Source organism: Lutjanus erythropterus, chromosome 21 (assembly GCF_056507025.1).
Source record: "Lutjanus erythropterus isolate fLutEry1 chromosome 21, fLutEry1.hap2, whole genome shotgun sequence".
Taxonomy (NCBI): domain Eukaryota; kingdom Metazoa; phylum Chordata; class Actinopteri; order Lutjaniformes; family Lutjanidae; genus Lutjanus; species Lutjanus erythropterus.
In genome coordinates, this window is record NC_139337.1 from 14,561,362 (window position 1) to 14,584,844 (window position 23,483).

The 23,483-nt window shown below is 38.4% G+C and overlaps 2 protein-coding genes across 5 annotated transcripts in view; one reads left to right on the forward strand and one right to left on the reverse strand.

Moving 5' to 3' along the window:
• Window positions 1-238: 238 nt before the first annotated feature.
• sec61g (SEC61 translocon subunit gamma) lies at window positions 239-2,728 on the forward strand. 2 transcript variants are annotated; one of them, XM_084747726.1, is made up of 4 exons: window positions 239-388; window positions 791-894; window positions 1,649-1,751; window positions 2,559-2,728. In XM_084747726.1, the coding sequence occupies exons 2-4, from the start codon at window positions 801-803 to the stop codon at window positions 2,566-2,568; spliced, it is 207 nt and encodes a 68-aa protein (XP_084603852.1). In that variant the 5' UTR covers window positions 239-388; window positions 791-800; the 3' UTR covers window positions 2,569-2,728. The 2 variants fall into 2 exon arrangements, with proteins under 2 accessions (XP_084603852.1, XP_084603853.1); XM_084747727.1 differs by lacking the exon at window positions 2,559-2,728 and having other exon boundaries at window positions 1,649-1,755.
• Window positions 2,729-3,965: 1,237 nt separating this feature from the next.
• The window catches only part of tpk1 (thiamin pyrophosphokinase 1), an 83,450-nt gene continuing 63,932 nt past the window's right edge, over window positions 3,966-23,483 (reverse strand). For all 3 annotated transcript variants that reach the window (XM_084747700.1, XM_084747698.1, XM_084747699.1), the window contains exon 9: window positions 3,966-4,150. In XM_084747700.1, coding sequence (XP_084603826.1) covers window positions 4,005-4,150 — 146 coding nt within the window. In that variant the 3' untranslated portion in view covers window positions 3,966-4,004. The remainder of the gene's footprint in view (window positions 4,151-23,483) is intronic.

The following is a 23,483-nucleotide window of genomic DNA, read 5'->3' on the forward strand; positions in this document are numbered from 1 at the left end:
AACTTTATTGATGCCTCAAAATTATTAGAGGAGACCCCACAACTATTTTATTTTATTGCATTTATTATTTATTTTCTATATTTTTGTTCAGCCTGGTGCTGACGTGGTATTATCAGTCCTACTGACCTGCTTCAATAAAAAAAAAAAAAAAAGAGAGAGAGAGAGAGAGAGAGAGAGAGAGAGAAAACACGTCCACTTTCTGTATGAAAACCTCCTCGCCTGTAGGTGGCAGTGTGGACAATAATTCAAGCTCAAACAAAAAAGAGAAAGAAGATCATGCGCATGCGCGTCTAAAGTCTACGTCAGCTCTTCTCCACTAACAAGCTGCCTGAAAGCTACGTGGCCCTCAGTCCTCTGCTTGTCTTCTCATCTAACGCGACACAAACAGGTAAGCTAAGTGCTATATACTGTTAAACATTACTTTATTATATGATTATTTTTACATATATGTAAGACACTAACAGGTGTGAGACTTTTCTAACTTTTATTTGTTTCATTTATTTGATTTCCAGCTAAGCTAACGCTACGTCGACTTCATAGCTTTTCTTGTGATAATGTGAGCTAGCAAGGATGAGTGAACTAACACGGTTAAGTTCAAAACATGATTTTCAATAAGGACACATATATTTAACTATACAAGGTCATATTAGATGAAATATGAGAATATGTGTGGTATATTCGTTATTATAACGTTGTGGGAGTCATGGAAAGCTCAGGCTGCTGAAGTCGACGTCAGCACTGAAAACCGTCTGAGCTGTAACACTGATGTTGTGTTTTATTCTGTCCGCAGCTTCAACACCATGGATCAGGTAATGCAGTTTGTTGAGCCCAGCCGGCAGTTCGTTAAAGACTCCATAAGGCTCGTAAAGAGATGCACAAAACCCGACAGAAAAGGTGGGTTTTTACTTTTTCCCCCTACCTGGTCCTGTCTTTCTTTTCCATTTATTTCAATCCTGACCTACAACGATTAGTTGATCAATATAAAATCAGTTTTGATAATCAAGTGGGTCAGTCATTTTTCAAGCAAAAATGTTCTTTTTAAATGCAGCCAATGATTTGCTCCTTTTCTGTGTCATTTGTGATCATAAACTGTTGATTGGACTAAAAATGCAAAGGCCCCTTTGGGGTCTGTGAAACTGATAAGCATTTCTCACAAGCTGTCACACTTTATACACGATTAATTTATCATTACAATTGTTGGCTGCTTAATCAATGTCATTGTTATACTACAGCAATTAGTCAAGTAATAAATTAGTTTTCAACTAATAACTGTTTTGATAATATACTAATTGTTTTGACGCTTAAAAAAGTCTAAATTCTCTGATTTTGGATTCTGTGAATATTTTCTGGTTTCATTACTCATCTGCAACAGTAAACTGCATATCTGTGAGTTGTGATTACAACAAGATATTTGAGGATGTCATCTTGGGCCTCGAGAAACAATTTTCGCCATTTTTTGACATTTCACGGACCAAACAAGTATTCGATTAATCGAGAAAATGATCAACACATTAATTGATCATGTAAATGTTATTAGTTGCAGCCCTATTTTGCTAACACAATTTGGATCCAAAGAGCATGATTAGCAATTTTCTTTAGAAGTTACTTGATTTTTTACATCTTAACATTTATGTTTCTCCTCCCTCAGAATTCCAGAAGATCGCCATGGCCACAGCGATTGGGTTTGCCATTATGGGTTTCATTGGTTTCTTCGTCAAACTCATTCACATCCCCATCAACAACATCATTGTGTAAGTAATAGTAGTACATAAGCTTGTTTATGTGGTAAATTCTATCATGCAATTTGTGTCTGATTAAACAGTTTTACATTTGATGAGTTGAAAAAATATTGAGAAAAGTATTGTTAATGATAAATTCATTAAGAAAGAGTAACAGTAAAGAAGTGTCCCAAGAGAAGGGGGGTTTGTTTTGATTAGATATTGTTTGCACCCCTGCTTTGTCCAGGGAAGCACAATCTAAGCATCTTATTCCAGTTTTTCACTGATAATCAGTGATGAATCCAGAGAAAGGGAGGCAGGGAGTTTCTGGTGACCCCACCCCCCCTTTCTGATCAGCTGTTCATTATCTCTATCCACTCACTGCAAAGATGCCTCAGTTAAATTAGGCATACAGGACTTCTGTGAAAGCACTAACTCGCTATTATTATTTGTTTAATTGCATATTTAAGTTTTATCATTATGCAAAAGATACGGGTGAAAAAAACAACCACACAGGTAGAACTCATGACTTTATTTCTGTGCTCAGTGGGATATAACATTCAGATACAATGTATTTAGGCAGTTATCAGAATACACAATATCTCAAATTGTAGATGTTGGATTGTCTTTTTTCGGAAGAAAGTTGTGGTACAATTGAAAAGCCTTGCAAGTGGCATCGATACACACAATTACTGTATTTTGGGAAGTAGCTTTCTTATACAGTGATTGATTTGTTTTGTTGGTCATTCAAGCTGATTATTGCAGTTAAATATTTTTGTTCATGTACAGTTTTTATTTCTTCAATCACCAACTCTGCCTTTCTTGTTTTTCTTTTTCCAGTGGTGGTTAAATCCTGATCGAGCATGAACACAAACTTCAATACCCGGGGACAGGACATGGTGGTGCGATGTGTTATTGGGCTGGTGTGACTGGGGACTGAAGGGGTGGCATTTTTACATTCTGTGCACAACATTTGTATTTCAATGTGTAAATAAACCAAATGAAACCCACACACTGATTTGTCATTTGTCATGTCCATTCACATGGTCTTACTATCAGCACATGTAAACAGTTTGGTTTTTACCTTCTTCTGACTTTGAGAAGTACAGTGTTAAACTCTCATCAAAAGGCACAAATACTTTGAAGTTGGTTGTGTTGTATTTTCCATAGTATGTAACTGGTATGGCTAACATGATGGTTCACTCGTTCTTGAGAATAGGGACAAAACCTTATTTTTCAGGGGGGTTTAATTTTTACTCTTCAATTATGCGTGGAAAATATATTTTAAAAGATCACACTCTTGCTATTAAACCTTGTAATCTCCTGCAACCTCCTAGTGATTTAATTCTTTATGAAATGCAGTGGTAAAATGTCTTTTTGCATTTCACAGCATAGTCATTGCAAGTAAACCTTTTTATACCTGATCAAATCGTGTTTTTGTAAAAATCAGAACTGATGGACACAACCTTAAAGAGCCAATATTTTCACAAAAAAATATATTTGAAAACAAAGATGACTATAATAGCACATTTTACAGCTATGTTATCTGTAGGTATTGTTAGTTTTAGATTTTGAAGGCTTTTATGAATTCTTGTCTGGAACAAGGACACAGAGCAAGTTCAGAAATTTTAAACAAAAAATACACTAATTTCATACACATAAATCCTGAAAGATTTTTTTTAAACTAAAAACTTGGAATTAGTGTTATTAATGACTCTTAAGGTTTTTTTTTGGCAGGATATGATTTGTCCCAATTCTCAAGAATTTCACACCTACAAGAGGACGGTGGAACAGAAACACTGATGTCAAAGGCACATACTGTAGGCGGTGATACAATACAGATATCTGCACAAATATAAAAGAAGATATACTGTAGGTATGGTGATGTCTCTAGTGTGCAATTCTCTGCAACGTGCTGTTATGTAAGTACTCACCTAAAAGTTACCTGATATCAAAATGTGTTGTAATGAAGGGAATCAGATGTTGGAATGGAATAAGGCTTGGGATATAAGGTGCATATTCATTTTGAATTTAACCTTCTACGGTAAAGAAGCACATCCAAGTGTTGCATAAAATCTAACCTGATTAAAAAAAAAATACAGATAGACAAATATCTTTGGCAAGGATGGCCACTGTTATAAAAACTAAAAGTATGAATCATCATTTCCAGTCAGTTTTGATTTTTCTAATGTACTAATATATAAAACAAGTGAGATTTCCAAAGCTCAGCTGTAAAAAAAAAAAAAAAAAAAAAAAAATTAGTTACATCTTGAGTTTTCTTAAGTTTTATACCCTGTCCTTGCATATTCCCATGCTCCAGAGCAGAGGCTGGTCTGTTGTCACGGTCACAGGCTTCCTGGGGTTTCCAGGGGCAACAGGTTCATAGGTGTTGGAGGTGCTTACAAGCTTCCCAAACTGCAGGACCTGATTATCTGGACAGAGGAGACAAGACGAATAATTAAATCCAGCAGTAATGAGGGCCCACTGAGTGATACCGCAATTAATGGCTACTTTAAATAGTGTAGTTCAATTATTCAGTGAGTAAAAGTAGATAATTAGTTTTCAGTGTGACTAGTACTTTCTGCTGTTTGACTATTAATAATGCAGTTATGTGTCAGGGCCTTGTTAGAGAGGATGCGGTCTGGAGCAGATTGTGTCCCTGTGTGACCGCGGCAAGGCGGTCCACATGACTTTCCTTCATGTCTGACCAAAGAAATTTGGACCTGGCAAAACAGCCTGAGGCCAGACCAGGTTCACAGCCAAAACCACACACATTCACAAAGGCTATTATGGCGAGGCCACTGAGCGTGCTCCCATTTTGAGGTTACTGAAGTGCTAACAAATCCTCTCAAAGAGAACCCTTCAGCTGCTACTAACAGGAGAGGTGACCACTGAGGTGTACGAGTCACACGAGGCTTTTTGTTTGGCATCTTTTATAAAGACAAGTAGTGAGAGAAGGAGAAGAAAGTGTTAAAGAAGATATCCTTTAGGAGAGGGAGTTTTTGATGTAGAATTCAGTCCAGACACAAATTTTAGATACATCTTTCAACCATATGATGATCACAAATGATCACATATGGTATGTAATTTACCATAACTGACATATCTAACCCTGAATATTTTTTACTTTCAAGACCTACTGCTTTAAGAGTAGTTTGTAAAATATTTGCTTTACAATTCTTCTCAGTTGTTAAGACACACTTAATAACGCTGCATGATTAATTGTGACAAAAAAATCATTATCTCAATTCATTTCAATTTGCTTTTTTATATTTTGTGAGTGTTAGAGCAGAATTACAGCCACGTGAAGGACTGTGTGTGAACTAATTTTGCAATTACATAAAAAGGTGTAGTAATTCATTTTTATAAGGTCAAATATTAAAATGTGGATGCTGCAAGTTTAGACCTGAATGGACACCTGACCAACACTGACATCAAGTGGTCAGACCAGGAAGTTCAGTTGTATCTGTAGTGAAGTTCATTGAATTGTACCAGTAACACTCAGGTCAATAATCAATCTATCAACAGTTCCCTCAATTAACAAGCAAGTCTCTCCGACCTTGACCATGCTTTTAATATATAAACTGGTGAAAATAAAACTCTGCACAACTTCACAAATTAATGGCTCTAACTAACTATAATTCGTTAAACTTTTTGTGAGGAATTTAGTCATGCAAAATAATTACTCTTTAAAGAAAATACTAAACCACTGACCGTGCTTCACAGACCCAAATGGCAGAAATACGAATTTATGTGTCACTTTTCCCATTAACAGTTACATTCATTCACGCAACATTTGCTCTGAATAAGCTGAGCTGACAAACGCTCTGAGAGTGGAGCTGTTGGATCGTGTCTAATGTGAAAAGGGCAAACTCACCTCAGGAGATTTACACCTGGGGCTTCTATTATTCATTCACTTTTATCTCTATTATCAGTATGTTCTTACAATCTGCAGCAAATGAAAGAGTAAAACGTTTCTGCGTCTCTGGCCCTGCAGGTCAGCACAAATCTGGTTCTGCTGTGGTTTTTGGCTCTACCTCAAATCGTTTTTGAGAAGCTTTGCCTGTTTATATCTTCTGTTTGGTCTCTAAAGCACTTTTTATCTCAGCTTTCTAAACCCTGGCTGCTGTGAGCATTGACTTCACTTTTGTAGCCATCTTGATCTAATTATCTGGTTTGCCTGCCTGGTGTCAGTAGGCCATGAACAGTGTTTAAAAGTAAGTTTGAGCATTAGTGCTCTGAGTGGCACACACACCACTGCTCTAACTAGGTGGGCCAGATCAGGTTTTGTGTCTGCTGGTCAATTATTTTCACTCTTACTAACTCTATTTTGTGTTTACTTGTGGAACTAGCATTGCCATGTGCTCCTCTGAATACACTGAGCCTGGACAAATCACCTTGAAGGCATTTATTGCCATGTTTGTGAAGTCATTTAATCTGACTGTTGTTACTTTGCAGTTGAGATCAGCCAGGTAATCTATTACATTTTATTTATTGTGCCTCAGTTGGTTCGGACCAAGTACTCTGGTTCCATGCTGTTAAAGAGCACAACATCACTGGGACTGTTAACTACATGCGTCACTCTGCTTCACAGGTTGTCTTATAACTGTTACATTAATGTTATAATGACTAATAAAAATGCGCATATGTGTTACCATTGTTACAAAATAAATTGCATAAATATACACATAGCTTAAACAGATCAATTATACGATTGCTTCCTGAGCAGATTTCACAATCAGCCCGAGAATCTGTTAGTAATTTAGCTTTTGACATCTAAAGCTCAAATCACATATCTGCTATCGTAAAATCCTGTGGTTGATTTGTTTGCTTTCAGACTGCAAATGAACTGCACGAGAGTCTATTTGAAAGCAGAGTCCCTTTTTCAAGCAGTCTTGGTCCCGTTGTTTGGTCCTCAACAGAGTGACTCACACAATTTAAAGATTGACATTCAGTCTGTTGAGAACACCGAGCTGAATGCAGTCTTGAAGCAGTTTTATGAATCCATTTGAACAACTAAAGGAAAGTTCCACTGCAGTAATGTGTTAACTGACACAAAGTAGCTACCAAGTAGGTACTAAATACCGATATTTTAAGTATTGACCGAATTAACTAAGTACTAAACAGTATTGAAACTTCTCCGGTCAAACAATACCTGCATTAAATCCTTTTTGAAGACTAATCTAAAAAAGAAGAAGAATATTTGTATGGTTTTGTTTGCAGCCAATCACTGCAACACTCTTTGATTTATTGCATGCGATTTTAGTTTTGCACCATATTCTACCATACAGATGGATATAATAAAAATAAAAAAAAGAGCTGCTTACTATGTTTCCCACATACACTGCAAATTAGATTTTTTTTTTATAAACTTTGACTCAGACCTCAAAAGCATAGCTTTAGCAGAACTCTAAATGAATCATTAAGCTGCAAGTCCAGGACTTTTAAAGGGACATTTTTTTCTCCAGTCTGAGAAAATTGGCAAGGCAACTGTGGTGCATCATTAATGGGAAATATCTTATATTAGTCAAAGTTTTGTGGGCTTTATAAATGTTGATAAAATAAAATTCAATACTCTGCTCTCAGACACATGAATTCTGAATCTCACTAATGAGATATAGCTTTTCTGTATTTCAAAGTACAAATTCTATTCTCTTGTGAAGAATAAGAACTAATTAATGATACAACTTGATTCAGTAAACCCTACGCCTGAAACCTTGTACAGTACCTAAACCCAAACCAACACCTGATAATTGCATTGTTTCAACGTCCTCAAGAAGAGCCAAAACACAGAGAACATTAAAAAATAAGGCTTTTATGAATATGCAAAAATAGTTGTGGGGCAATCACTTCATACAAAGGCGAAAATGAACACAAAAGAACAAAGACAGGAGAGAACGAAGCAAATCATTTGTCCACAGGCGCCTGCACGCACATCAAACAGGAACAAAAAATATTATTCTGCTTCAAAGACTGCCACACAAGCATGGTATTAGACCAGTGTGACTCAGAATGGGGAGGAAAATAAGCTGTATGTGAAGTTGGGGTGCTTAATAATTGAGTGAGCACAGAGTCACAGTTACTACGCCACGGGTGTATGAGAATAATGTCCAACTGCGTTAAAGTGCTGGCCTGAAGTTCCCACTCTGCAGGGTAATGTGTTTCCTCCAGGTTCAAACCAGCAGAGCCACAAGGGTTTACTGAAGAGCTGGAAAAATAGCGTGAAGCCAGAAGGCAGATATTGTATTGTGTTATGTGTGAGTGAGCATGTGTACTTGTATCGCTCTCCTTGGGAGGATCAAAAAGTCTTGAAAGGTAAATTTAAAGACGGACAAGAATTTCTGAGTGAATTCTCATCACAAATGAAAAACTTTTTTCCTCAATAAGTTACTTATTAAGAGCACCATCATCCGACATGAAGATGAAACTCTCCGCCACAGTTGGGGCAGATTTATGAATCTGTGCTCTTCTCACTGGGGACTGGGCTCAGTTGGTTAAAGGTCATTTATGTCTGTACACGTACTAGAATCTTGCATTTCAACAGTCGGTGGGTAAAGTGTGCTTATGCTGCAAGGCCACTATTAACCAAATCTCATCAGATCGCACTCACTCAGCCCTGATGAGGCAGATCATATGAATGTTTGGCAGATCATCCTATCTGTCCCCCAGGTCCAACAAATTTAGGGTTGATCCAGGTAACCACAAGTCACCGGCAGCAAAGTCACAGGTTGTCATTCCTAACCTGACAGTGTCTTGTTAGGGGGGTGCAGTTTGACGCAGTAGCTGAGTAGTGTATTAAATGCAGACCACTGACAGTGGAAGTATTTAGTAAGTACCATGGATGACTAAAATATATTTCATGTATTCTTTGTCATGTTCAGGGGCACACAAAATGTTTCTGAGGGCTGCCATTGGCTCGGGGGCTGCACTTTGAGAAACTATGGTACAGAGGTTTAGCTTTAAGGATTGTTGGACTGTTTGGAATGGTTACAGTAGGTCTATAGTAAGTCAATGAAGTATCTTGGTAATTTAGTGATGATGATAACATAAATATAATAAAAAACATGTAACTACAACTAGCTCCTTCAAATACTGGGGTCCTCCTCACAAATGCCGAGCCTCCATAGCAATACCATTTTCATACGACTTCTTCAGCACTACTTCAGCACACTGTGATTATATTAGAGAAAGGAGACAACATGTCAAAAATGTTGTCAGGAGTAAAATGTGATGGCTGGTGTAATTAACAAAACCACCACCAGAGGCAGCACAGCATTACAATAGGAAGCGTAAGGAATCATGCTCAACAGGATGGCACAGTTGCACCTACATTTACCAGCCCACATTATTTCTGTCTGCTTCTCATACAGACATCCACTTATAAGCATGCACACACACACACTTGCAGACACACACGCACATGTGTGCGTGCAAGCTCTTTACCGAGCACAAAAGGCTTTCAGATGGCTTCATTAGTAATCCCCTCCTCAAAGCTGATACCGATCAATAACGGCCCCCGTTGCAGAGGGGACCGAAATGAGCGTCGCACCCTCCAGTGATAACAATGGAGATGTTTGCTGCCTGTAATTGCATTTCCAGCGCCACAGCCGAAAGGGCCCGTCAGCTGTAAGTAGACCGTATTTACACAACAAATTACCCAGGAGAGAGGGTGGGCGAGGAGAGAAGAGACTCACAGACACTCACACTGCAGTGGACAGGTAGAGAGGGGAATTATGGGTGTTAGGGGCCATTTTTGAAAGGGCGAGAGGACTGGTGCTGCTCTATTTTTACCTCTGAATGTTTTTTTTCTAAACAGGCCCTTGAATAACATGTTAAAGGGATAGTTCAGATTATTCAGTGTGGGGTGAGGTGTATTACCTAGTTCGGGGAAGCAGAGAGGGGCATCAACACGAAAGCTTAGTAATGTACTACTGTGGACAGAGTCAGGAACAAATTGGATTTTAGCCACTTAAAAAATGTCCACTTGAATATAATCAAATATTTATAATATTTTCACTGCTTTACCTTGCTGTTAGACAGCGTTTTTGACAGCAAACCACCAATATGTAATCCAAATATCGCCATCTCAAAACCAACCAAACCCCATGGGTGAAATCAGTAATTTTTTTCTTACAGAACATTATAGGTTACTGGTACATCATTACCTCAATCTTTTGGTTTGTTTGTGTTACTGTGTGACTTTGGTAAATCCAGACCATCCTTTTAAAATGCAATTAAACAAACAAACTAACAGATCGAGGCAGCAGTAGACCATTAACTCCTCTGTTCTGCAAAGTAAAATGAGCGATTTCACTTATGGAGTTTGCTTGGTTTGGCGAGAGCGATATTTGGCTTATACAACAGTGGTTTCTGGATTTGTCTGATAATGTTTTTTTTTTTAAGGTGGACCTTTATTGAGTGACTATGCCTTTACTGTACTGCATGACACATTGTTAAGTACTGAAACATTAGTATCAAATTATCTGTGATGTGTCAGCACATCTGTATCTAAAGCTCCCATCTATGCTATTATTAAAAAAAAAAGACAGTTTATTTCTTTTGGACTGATTATAATGATCTGTGAACCTTTGTTTCACTTTTTTACAGTACAGGTTATAAGTTATTTTTCTAATTTTACTAATCCCTTGTAAGGATTGATGAAATAAAAAGCTAAATATTACACATCACACCTTTAAAATAACATTCAGCAAGCCACTGTGATCCCAGGTACTCCAACATAAACGAACACATCATTTTCTTTTTCCCATTATAGCTGAATGTGTTAAGCGTCAAATACGCGTCCCCCCCTTTTAACACGACTTGTCATCGAGAGGCAAATTGAACTCATTCAGTCAGAGGGTAGATGCTCCACTCCTTTAGACCAACGTGCTATCAAATTTCATCACGCTTCACAGTTCGAGAGAGAAAATCATTTTCTATAAATCATGTTTGTTCAATACTGAGCTGTCCAATTACTAAAATGAGGTGAATGTACGACTGTCTGCACAAATTCTGCCATTCTCTTGCAATCTTCACAAAGACACTGTACATCATTGAAATAAATAGACTGTGCAGAGTCTATACTTGTTTAAGGCAAGTAGGAGAGGAGAGAAGAGGAAGTACAGGAGTACAAGAGAGTAATAAGAGAAAAAAGTCAAAGAGATATTTAATAGGCCTGTTTCACCTTAAATCCACCAAACAATCTAAGGGAATATACTGTTAATCTTTCATAAAGCTGAAATGAATGAATTATAAGATGTCTGTAGTTTGCAGATGGATGAGGCCGAGACTTCAGTTAATGCACAATTTACATTATTCAGCCAAGCTATATCTAACTCTAACAGAACACAAGAAAGTCCTGGGGGCCTCATTTATAAAAATGTTCTTAGATTTATACTTGAACTTAGTCTTAAGATCATTTCACGGTCGATTCATAAAAGATACTGAGCATAAAAATCTTTGCTTAAGCAGGCTTTAAGAAGCCCCTTTGAAAATTATGCACCTGTGATCTATAAATCTCAAATTAACTTAAATTTGACTGTCCAAGCCTTACAATGATTATTCTTCTTATCATTATCACTGGTAGTTGTAGTAGTAGTGGTAGTAGTGGGTTTAAACGAGGCTGAAACTGATCTCAGTCTGGAAAGATTGTGTAGGTTGTGTAATGTAGTTAGTGTTAGTGCGTGTTAGCAAGTCATTGTAATGTGTTTGTTCAGAACATGGTGGTTTATGCAGGTCATTTTTGTGCTGGCTTACTGTGACATTATGAATGAGGTGGCTACTACAGTTCTTCACTGAAGCTGTATTGTAGCACAGTAATTTAGAACATGTTTCCCTACATCATTGCAAATCGCTTTTTAGTGTAGCACAATGTTTACACAGAAAATTCATGGCAAATGCACATAATTGTGAAATTTAAATCTTTATGTAGATTTGTGTCGCAAGTCCCAGTGAGTGCTTTGTCAATATCTGGCACCGATACTGATTTGGATCGGATAGGTTCTATCTTTACCTAGCAAAACAAATGAGGGTTGGTCAGGAATAGCCATGGACCAAAAGAGGGAAGCAAACTTTTTGGAGGATGAAATCCGAGCAATAGTAGAAGAGATTGAGGCCAGACACCGTGTGTTATTCAGTGGACTAAATAGTCGGTTGACAGTGAAGACAAACATCATATTTGTTCATAAAGCTAATGCAAAGTTCACCACAGGCTTGGGTGAATATGTGTCCCAAACTGCAATATTCCTACATAATCAGCTAGAAAGTCACTTAAGTCTAGACTGTACTTAGTGATTGGATCATTTCCAAATAACTACTTATATTTGGTTTTCTGCAGAAGTCAAACTTACAGGCATTATGTGCAACACTTTCCTAAAAAACAATGTATAGATAATGGATCATAATCTCTCTCAATCATCATTCATGACCCACTAGAAGTATGTGGTGGCGGCTGTATCTGCAGACACCCTGATCTCTGCCTACATTTCCTTATTTTCTCATTATTTTGTTGTGCTCAAGACGCATTACCAACCCAAATTGGTAACTCACGTGCTGGGAACGAGACTCCAAAACAAACAATCGCATCAATCTTTCTGGTGTGTTTCCGAACAGCTCGGACGAATCCTACCGCCTCTGCCTTTAAGATCAAAATTGATCATAGGTGTGTTTAATAAATGAAGGCCCAGATTTTCACTTCACTGGCTGAACCATTCAGATGCAAAACTACATGACAGCCTCAGAGTTTTGTTTGTAAAGTTGATTCAAATCCTTTGGCGTGTGAACAATGATCACACTCCATTAAAATAGAATAAATGATATTATATTTGTGCACAAGTGCTAACAATTTTAGTTGTGGTAATAAACTACAACAAACAATAAAATGAGATTCTGAATATCAATGATGTGAAAAATATGGCTGTTCTATTCAAGAAGTTGTGTACTGTGCATATTCTATCAGCCTGTAATTTCAATACAGCAGTGTCCTTCATTTTCTCTACCTGACACTCTCCTTATATTTAAGGCTATTTATTGGCCATGACATGAGCCAAGGCGTGCACTAGTGCTGTTAGCACCATCTGCTGTGCAATGATAGCCGCTTCCATTAAATGTTTATGATGGCACTGCTGGCTTCGTCTAAGAGTGTGAGGTGACAAACACTGCTCTGGCTTAAGTTGACCTTCAGATAAGAAAACTCTTCTCCGCCGGGAAAGTGGTATCAGTCAGTCGGGAGACAAAAGTGCAAACAGACAGGAGAGCAAATTATATATTTTGATATTAGAGGGTGATTGCGGGGATATGTCATTGTGCATGTGTTTTTCCCGATGGAGGAGTGGAGTAGATAAATTGATAGGGTGGATGTGTTTGTGCAAATTAATATCCTGTCATGAATACTTGAGTTTACTGTGTGTGTGTGTGTGTGTGAGTGTGTGTGTGAGAGAGTGAGAGAGACAGAGAGAGAGAGAGAGCGAGAGAGAGAGAGTGTTTGTGTACACATACGGTCACAGCTAATGCATATTTGGTCCAAAATTCATGAGTGTGCCCATGCATGAGTGTGCGCTCCTCCTCTGCCTCCTTGCTAGTGTGCAGCTCCACCGGGGGTACTAGCAGCGGTTCACATCAGGCCTCTCTTCATTCCCCCTCTCTGCCCCCCGTATGTGATGTGCACAGCGTCAGAAATCTACAGATCCATAAATAAAACCATAAAACAGCAGTTTTCCCTCCCGCTGCCACACTGCACCGCTACAGAATACATACACTTTTCATTTCCCCTCTCTAGGACCTTGGTGAGTGCGAGCGAAGGAGAGGAGGGAGGAAATGAGAGAGTTAGGAGAGGGAAGGGCGGGGAGAAGGGCAGAGAGTGGCGGCATCATTATGTAGAAAGGTGTAGCAGAGGAATAGGGAACATGTGTAGAAAGGGATATGAAAGAAAAACCAAGGCAGAGAGATAAAGGGAGGATAGATTAATTTCTTTAGACTGAATCCCTGAAAGAATGAGACAAAAATGCAAGGCAAGAGCACAGACATAAAAACATAGGCAGGGAAAAAAGAAAAGAGATATGAAAAGAAAAGGAGAAGGTCAGGGTGCGTGTTTGCATCTTGAGAAACAAAAGGAAAAGGAGAGATCTTACAGTAAAGATGTCTGCCTCTGGCAGGGACACTGGGTAAGACCTCACTGAACTAAGTTTGTCAGACACATCTATCTGTGTGACTACAAGATAAAGTACATTTCTTTACCCTCCTTTGAAAACAATCCTTTCCAGTATTTAGAACGCTTCCTGAATACTGAAATCTCAGGCTGCACACACTGCTGAAGGCACCAGCTGCAGTGCTTCATCTCAGCAGCTACAGCAAAACTTTAAAGGTGGTCCTGTCAACATATTCTTGGATTTATTGTCTCAGAATTCATATCAAAATGTTTTTCTCCTGCTGTTTCGCAGCTACAGAATGAAACCCAAATGCCTTGTCTATTTTTCTAATAAGGCTGTTGTGTGTTCTTTGAGTTTGAACAAAACATCACAGCACAAAACCTCTCTTAAAACTTCAACACGAGGAAAATCCCTGCTGGTTTAGTCAATAGAGAATGTATGAGTAAAGTCTTTTGTGAAGAGTGTTTTCCTCGTAAAGCAAAGAGGCCAAAGAGGATGTCTATGAACTGTTTTCATCACTGCTATCACAGGTAGGTTAAAGCTCAGGGGCAGTTACAGAAAACAGGGTTTTCTCTGCCTATCTAACTTAGACATGGGCCTCCAGTGTATTTTTGGCTGCCGCCTTTGTTGAAAATTCAGACAAAAACACAGGGCTAGGGGCTTCTTTTATGCTCAACAACTACTTTGGCGAAATTATACCAAGCATGCGCATGTTACGCACTGCACTCGAGTGCATTCACAATTTTTCCAAGATCAAGGCAATCACAAGGCAAATAAATGCATGTTTGTAATGAAAGCAAGGTTAGCTTAAGCTACAGAAGTACATCAGTACTTGACCGATCATTTAGAAAAAGTGTATGCATGTCAGCGCAAGAATTTCAAAAAGTGTTAACTGACAAAAAACACCCATTCCTACTCAAGGTATTTGTCCACTCATTCAGTCCATTAAAAGTGTGTGACAATGATCCCACAATAATAAGCCCTAAATCATCACTGTACAAACTGTCCTCTTCAGTTTGTCTCTACCTGATCAGATGCAACAAGTTCTGCATAAACTTCTGTCAGTTCACTTAGGGACCATCAATAAATTTGCATTTGAATGACTCAAAACCACTGTTATTGGTAGTACCTTCATGCTGACTTGTCCATATTAGTGAAAATTATGATTAAAAAAATAAAACTATGTTCGTCTCATGTAACACACTTATTTTGAACCCTGAGAAAAGTGCCCATGCAACACTAAAGGTTCTTTAAGAACAAGTATTGTGTATTAGAATACATGCTACTCATGCTGCATGTCTAAATCATCAAAATATTGTGCATCTGTATCCTCATGTTCAGAGTGTAACTAAAAATATGGCACATGTAGTGAAGTCCTTATTAAAACACAATCTCATTTGCATGCCTATGTGTTTGTGAAGGCTTACATTTCATAAACAGCATGCTCTCATTAACAGTGAGGGCAAGCTTTCTAATCTTGCCCAAAGTTTACTTTTAATTAAGATTTCTCAATTGCTTCTGCTCTCTGAGAGACTTTGCTGCCGAAATCCATCTGTGTTCACGTGTTTGTTTTTTATCAAACTCTGCACCTGTGCTGGATTTGTACGTGTGTCTACGAGTGTAACGGTGCACTAGTTGCATTAGCTTATGGATGAGTGTATGTGCTCACAGGCGCTCGTACCTTCCTGCGTCTTTGTGCAGCGCTGGGAGAAATCCCATCTGGTGGGTCATTTCAAGGTGCTTTACCATTCTGATGACATTTTAAACACTGTGTTTCGAATGGCGTGTGTGAGAGTGTATATTAAGTTTGCATGAAGTGTGGAATTTGAAAGAGCTACAGAAAAAGACAGTGAAATGGAAAGAAAATGCATGTGCACACTTCAATGTGTAGATGGAAATGTGTGTGTGCATGTGTCAGTCTTACAGTCAAACATGTATTTTTCTGTACGTATGTGTCTTCTTTATGGTTCACATAATTTTAAATCATAATAATGGTATGATGTGCATTTTCTGGAGATCCATGAAAAACTGCTTAAAGATAAAAATATCAGCTGTGATGTGAACAAACTCCAAACAAATACCTTGATATAAACATGGAACTATGTAATGCAGGATTGCTAATTGTACTTCAGGACATGCTGATGAAATATGCAGATGATCATGTGATATGACCCAATCTATTTTGTTGGCTGCTTTTCCTGAAGAATGACCTTTCAATCTTAACCTTTAAGCCAGCAAAGACTAGCTTCTATGGCACACTGCAGGTTTCAGATTTAAAATTCTAGAACCAGCAGAATTTTAGGAAAAGGTTTCCATTTATATGCATCTATTTATTTCTTTAGGATTATTATTAATAGTTTATTTCTTTAATTAAAATATTGTCCTCTAAGGGGAAAAATCCTCACCTTTTTTCAGGTCAGTCTATACAATGACTAAATGGCCTAAGTTGCACTTTGACAATTGACATCAGTGAGGACATTTTAGACTACAGCAGACACCAAACTGAACGCCAACACACACTGGTGAAGATGAAGAGGGAGAGATGTCTTCCAGCACCATCATCATGGCTTACAACAATGCAGTGCAGTGACAATGTTTCATGAAGGAGACAAGTGTCTGTTTGTTTCTGAGATAGTTATTTTAGTCTGCAGTGTACAAACCACAGAAATGTACAGTAACGTTGGGATTCAGCACACATGCTCCCCTCCCTCTTCTCTGCAGCCTTTCTCTCCTCCCTCACAGTTCTGATTAATCTTCATGGAGAAATAAAGTATCTTAAAGCACACTAATCGGACTTGGAGTAAAAATATCACACATCACAGAACTGTTCACTAACATTATGATTCATGATCATTAAAAGTTTTTATATCAAGTTGCAGCTCCATCAGCACTTGCTCCTCAAGTGCATGCCTTTTTTTATTCCATTTTACTCTCCCCAAACACATGCTGCAGCTGCAGAAAACAAAGCTCTTGTCCTCATTTGATGCTCCAAAATCGAAACAAGGTTGGAGTGGGGCCGTCAAGGCAGTTTGACGCTCATCAAGATGTTTTAAGTGTGTTCTGCCATTTAGAACGATGGGTGTACTTCAAAATACAAGCATCTGATGCCCTTATTGTGTTTTGGTCTTCAGTCAACAGATACAACACACTGTTCTTCTGCTGCATTTATGAAATTTGGCATTTTCTTGAGCAATACCATTGTTACATTTGCAAATCATGCTCTCGCACCTTCATTATAGGCCACCTAGTTACCCTTCTAGGCATGTTTGCTGTCACCAGTATTCAATTAAGTTCAAACGTGTTTGAGAAAAACTGACTAGACTAGATAAAATTTAAAATACATCTTAGAATTTATGAGGATATTCCTTGATATAGCAGTAACATTATTTTCCCTCACAATATTGGTATTATATTTATTCAATGCCTAACTCCACTGAGCACATGTGTATGTTTCAGTTAGGGCTTGTATTTATGTCTGATGCTTGTTATTGCATGGATGTATGAGCCTGGTGATACTGAAATTATAAGGAACAGGGCTGGAACTGTGTTCTGGAGTACCAGCAGCTTATTTGCATATCAAGCTGAATGTAAACCTTACAGAGGAAAACCTCCTCATCCTTTCTGTCATCAGCAGGCTGACAGCCATTGTTCATGGTCCACAGAAGTTTCTCTCGCTCTTTGTCACATGCATAACACACTCTCTCTCTCTCACTCACACACACATATGTATTTATCTGCATACCCGCACAAAAAGAAACCAACACACAGTGAAACACAAAGCACAATGAAGCAAATGTGCATGCACACACGCACGCTCACTAATATTAAACACAAGCATATAAAAGAAAAGATACATTCTAGCCCGCCCACCCGCCCACACACGCTATGCGGGCAGGAGACTTGGTTGGTGGATGACAGCTATTCAAATTTGTTGTTCATTATGATCCACGCTAAGCTGAAAACATCATGACGAAGCAGGTTTTAACACACACAATCACGCACACACTCACACATAGCGTGCCAGAAGCCATAACTCAGATTGTGTTGCTGCAGGATGAAGGCTTTTTAATATTAAGCTGTCAGATGGAAGGGGACTGAGTCACAAAGAAATGACTAAGGAGGTTTTCTGCACACTAGCACATAACACACACTCAGAAACACACATGGAGGGTAGTAGTTTTGTCAGTCACAGATGGAGACCTATTGTCTCACTGACCTTCATGAACATAATCAGCTATAGAGGCTTTGCTTTTAACTTGTTGGAATAAAGTTCTGTGGTACTTTTAAAGTTCTCAAAATGAGCACTTGGAAGGAATTCCATCCGCTAACAACAGCTCTTGACCTCCACTTTACTTCTTAAGAAACATAATAGATGGCAGCCAACGAGACGCATAATGGGAAATGACTGCTTTAAGACAAAGCATAAAGCCTGAGGCATATGTTGGTCATTTAAAGTGCGGCTGCCCGGTTTTTGAGCTCCACGCTGAATTTCAGAGTCCCTGGAGAGATGTTTCAGTGTGTGGGAGTTTAGATTCGGCTTTTGTTTACTTCATCACAGACAATGTAAGGTTGTACTCTAAGTACAGGTCACAATCAAAATTAACATTATCATACACATCATCCCTCCTATATTAGAAAGTGTTATTAACAAATATTAGCGTAAAGTCTATAACAACTGAAACAGTGTCAGCTGTTACCAACCAACGGACATCATCAAGTTTGGGGCAGAGAAGTTGATTTAGACTAGATAATGCCACATCTTTAAGTAGCACTGTAATAAACTATTATCTACACAGAAAATCCAATCACAAAATAAGAATTATTTGTCTTCTGGTGTCAAGCTCTAGGAGACAGAAACTGCCCATATTGCAGAACTCCATCATATCAGCGCAGTCAATTAAAACACAATTTAGAGTCACATACATATGCCAGCCGGCAGGCAGCAGAAGGCCAGTTTTCACTCCACCAAGGCAAACACTAATTACACAGACCAGAGCAATAAGAACAGGGAATTCAGGGAAATCAATGTTAAAACAGGTAAATAAGGAAAATTGGACTGGTAGGATGCCATGCATATGGGATTTGTAGTTTTTGCTGGGAACTCTGTTGAGGGAGTTATCAGTGTATTTATGTCTTTAGTTGTGATCTGTGAGTTGTTGGCAGAATATGGCATGAATGCATATTCATAAGTATGTTTTCACAGGTGTATAATCTTATCTGAAAATAAGAATTATGGTTTTGTTACTTTAGAATGAGGGGTTTATATCCATAGAGGGCGCACATCCTCTTTTACTGAGGCCACAATGTTGCCCCGCCGTTTCTATAGTAGACCAGAACACACACTGGCTCTAGACATGGCCTTCTGCAAGTTTTCCGGCCAGTCATTTCTCCTGAATGCTTTGAAGGGGAGGGTGAGGCGAGGTATTCTGCAGAGTCACTACTAGGTGCCATTAAATCCCTTAAACATACACAAGCCATATAAGCTAGGGAAATTAGCTGTCCTTAAAGATGTCGTCTAAAGCCAGAAGCAACAGATTTAATTTGTCAGCTATATAAACTGAGCACAATGTGTTTGATTTAAAACATTCAGTTGTCTTCTTAAAGCCATTCAGTCTTTTTCATAACTTCCCTTCACAGTACAAGTGTCTGTTTAACTTGAGCTCTTTCACAAATGAAGGTATCAGAGTTTTACAAATCCTTTTAATGACTGCCGAGGAAAGTTTTATCTCTTAAACATAGCCTTCATATCACTAATGTAAATACGCTGCAACAACTTCATAAAAGCAAAATCCATAGAAGCAAAAGCAAGGAAAGAAAATTCAATATGAAGCTCAGACAGAAACTTCTAACACATTCTGGCTTTAAAAAATGTTTGAGGATTTTAAAGTCCATCTCACCACTAAAAAGTTATAAAATGTCTCAGAATAACAGCATATATGTGAATATATAAATATTTACATTCAAATAAAATAGTTCCATAAAAATATGACCTGTGTAAACACAAGAACACAATAAGTGTGTTTTGAATTGCCCTTTTCACCCACTGACACCAACTTGGCTCTCCTGTACTAGAGCATCACCACACAGGCTCCATGTGTGTGACAAAACAAAACAGTTGTGCTGCATGAATTTATGAATGTATTTCCTCAAAATACACACCTACACACCCCTTCTGAATAAAACACTAGTAATGGCATAATAAGTATATCATGAATATATTGATTTAGTTAGTGGCAGGCATGTAAACCGGTCAGGGGTGAAAAAGGTGAGAAGAATGTGTGAGCAGATAAAACCACAGGCCTGGTGTGGGAGTATGTTCCCCCAGAGATTAGAAAAAAAAAACTCTATTAAATGCTTATTTTGGGTGACTTTTAAGATTATTCTGGTGCTGGTCACAAGCTAACAGAATTACAAAATCAAGCAAAATAAAGTTTTAGGGCTGCAACGATTATTTTCATAGTCAGTTAATCGGTCAGTTCTTTTCTCAATTAATCAATTAAGAGTTGTTGGCCTATAACATGCCGGAAAATGGTGAGAAATGTTGATCAGTGTTTCCAGAAACCCAAGATGACGACCTCAAATGTCTTGTTTTGTCCACAATCAAAAGACATTCAGTTTACTCATAAAGGACTAAAGAGGCTAAAGAAATAGTTGGTAATGTAAATTTATTAACTGACTAATAATCTATTACTCAATTAATTCAGCTCTATCCTGATCTTCCCCGCAGTGTAATTAAAAAGAATACATAAGAATAAACACAAGGCAAAAGTTGTATGATTGCTGATCTATGCCTGTGTTACATGTGGTAAACATTACGTGTACTTACTGTCTGTTGCAAGAAACTATACATAGTTTTATTTTGTTTTAAACAATTGCTATTAATTATCTGTGTTGTATTTTGTATGTTGCATGTAGGAACCACAAATTAAATTTCGTCATACAATGCTGTGTTATATAATGATAATAAATGACCTTGATTCGTTGAAGAGGAAGATTGCAACTTGCTATATTACAGCCAGGTTACTGCCACTGTTCTCTGTAAATGAGCTGGTAGTTAACAATGTTTGCTGCTAACAATTCATTTTCCCTCCAATTTGATCTCTTACCTCCGGCCACCTGTGCCAAATTCATTTGGCTTTTTCCACAGTGTGTGTCACAGACCACTGGTCTGAGCGGGCGCTGTACTGTGACTAGTGAATTGACTGGCTGTAGGTGCTCGCTGCCTTTTGTTGACAGTTGATGCACACGCATCCAAATGCACATCCACAGCATCAGATGTTTGCGCTCCATGGTGTTTATAGAAGTAGCTTTGAGTGGGCAGGCTCTCAGTTTTGCTATTTTGCTGACTGTGCATATTTGCAGGGGGCAACTGCCTCTAAACATATGCAGGCTAAATAGTATGGATCCATGTTTTTGAGCCAAATCATGATCGAGGCTTACAAAACCAACCTGGGACCCCCTACCTCTCCATCATCCACCCACACCTGCTGTCTTTCCCTAAAATCCAACCTCTGCATGATGGCTCGGTTTCTATTCATGTCATGGGATAAAAACATTAAACTTTCAAAGTGTGAATATTATCATACTTATGTAGTTACTGTTTCACAAACATATTCAATTAATTAGGCAGTTAAATGTGTTGTGTTATAAATAACAGTGGGATCTGCTGATTAAATATACTTACTCGCATGCTTCGAATGAGCTGCTCCTTATACTTTAATCTGTGTGTATATGTGTATTTGCCCTAAAGCTATAAAGGGGTCAGTAATTGCAGAAGGTAATAGAGGATCTTTGGTGTGTGCTTCTTGCACTTGTGGACACTAAGGTCTGGTCCTCCTGAAAAAATAAAGCATTTATGTGCAGGTGTGCGCCGAGGAAAGAAATAATGACCTTGGCTTCAGGAGTTTTGCCACAGTTGTCTCTTATGGTAACTAAACACGGATGATAACACAGTGAAAATAATTCAGGTCATTAACATCACAACTACAGTGCTTAGTGACTTCAATATGCAATATCGGTGTGTGTATGAGGCTCTCTGAGTTGAATATATCTCCAGCTCTGCGAGATTTAATGCCAAACACTTCTAAACATTATAATCAGTGTAAATAAACCCAGAGTGTAGAGCATATCCCAACCTCTGAATGACTACAGGCATTAATGTGGTTGAACATTCACACATAAGCACAGCTTGAGCTGAAGGTTGCTGTGCAAGAGCCGAGCATGTCAGTGGTTTCCAGTGGGTAACTCCTCTCCTGCTTTCACGGCTGTGGAGACTCAATGGCATCCCTTTATGTCAGATTAATGTTACAGTGGTTATTTGCTGCGGGCGGCCCACTGCCACTCATTTTCTGCAGGGCAGAGCAAGGGCAATGGAAAAGCACAACAGCAAAGAAAATGAGCAGGGAAAAGTAGAGGTTAGGGCTACTTAATGCAAATAAATTGGCAGGGGTCTGAAAGTGTTACCGCAGGCAACACCAATCAAGAATCGGAGCCCCAACAAGAGCTTGCTGTGGGTTTATTTGGCCAGGCATGACCAATCAAGAATGCAGAGAACTCACCCTTATTTTGCATAATCATTGGTATCAGCGGCCCAGTTTGAGCCTCGACAGTAAAGGATATAGTCTGAGGCTGCCATTGCTTTTGCTACAAACATCTAAGCCTGCAAGAAAGTGCAACATATTGCAGGACTTTGCAATATATTTGGAACTAAATAAGAATCCTATATAATATAAGATACAAAATTATACTCACTATTATTAACCTTTTTCTCTTTGTCATTTTATCTTTAAACACCAGACTACAGTAATGGACTGTAGTTCCATCTTTGCATATACAACTAACAACATTAAAAGAGCCTGAGGGTAAGTGCAGAATAACTAAAAAGGTTTTTACACTTTACCTGTTTCAACCTCTTAAGAGAACTAAACATTGCTGTTTGATCAAGGTTGGGCATCGAGAACAGATTCCAAATAAGAATTGATTTCAAAGGAATGATTAACAAATTGTATTTTAGATTCTACATTAGTTACTGAAGCTGCGTGTTTTTGTAACAGGTATTGCTTGCTCTTTTGCGCCCTGGCTGATAAAAGGAGAAAGAGTCGCTGGATAAAACACGTCAGGTGAGATAACGTCAAAAGGGACAGTCATGTTGGTGTTGGTGATGTATATTCTGCGAGACGACACATTTTCACTGAGCAGTTTTACACAAAACTAAACTACAACAGCCCTACAACAAATTTCTTGCACTTTCTTGTCTTGAAAAATTATCTTTTAAATAGACAAACATCATATGTGTAAATTGTGACACAACTCAAATGGAAAAGGAAATGTCACTCGCTGTTTACTACCGTTCAATGAAATAAGGCCCCATGAGGCACCTCGCTTCTCTATTGTGTCTTGATTGAGTCTTGCAACAATCTCAACCTCAGTTTAACTGATGCTATGCTAGAAACCCCTTTACAAAAATGGGATACGCTTTACCTTTAGAGTAAAGTCGCCTAATTAAACCAGAAAATATTCCAGAAACCACAAAAAAGACCACCTTTGTTATCTAGCTAACATTAGCCTAGCTCAGTGTTTCTGCTGGTAACATTTATCAATGGAAATTAGCATTTCCCAC

Bases quoted from the DNA above. Each gene is read 5' to 3' on its own strand.
- sec61g (XM_084747726.1), top strand. From the start codon at position 801: ATGGATCAGGTAATGCAGTTTGTTGAGCCCAGCCGGCAGTTCGTTAAA. The intron at 895-1,648 runs GTGGGTTTTTAC...CTCCTCCCTCAG, and splicing joins CACAAAACCCGACAGAAAAG to AATTCCAGAAGATCGCCATG.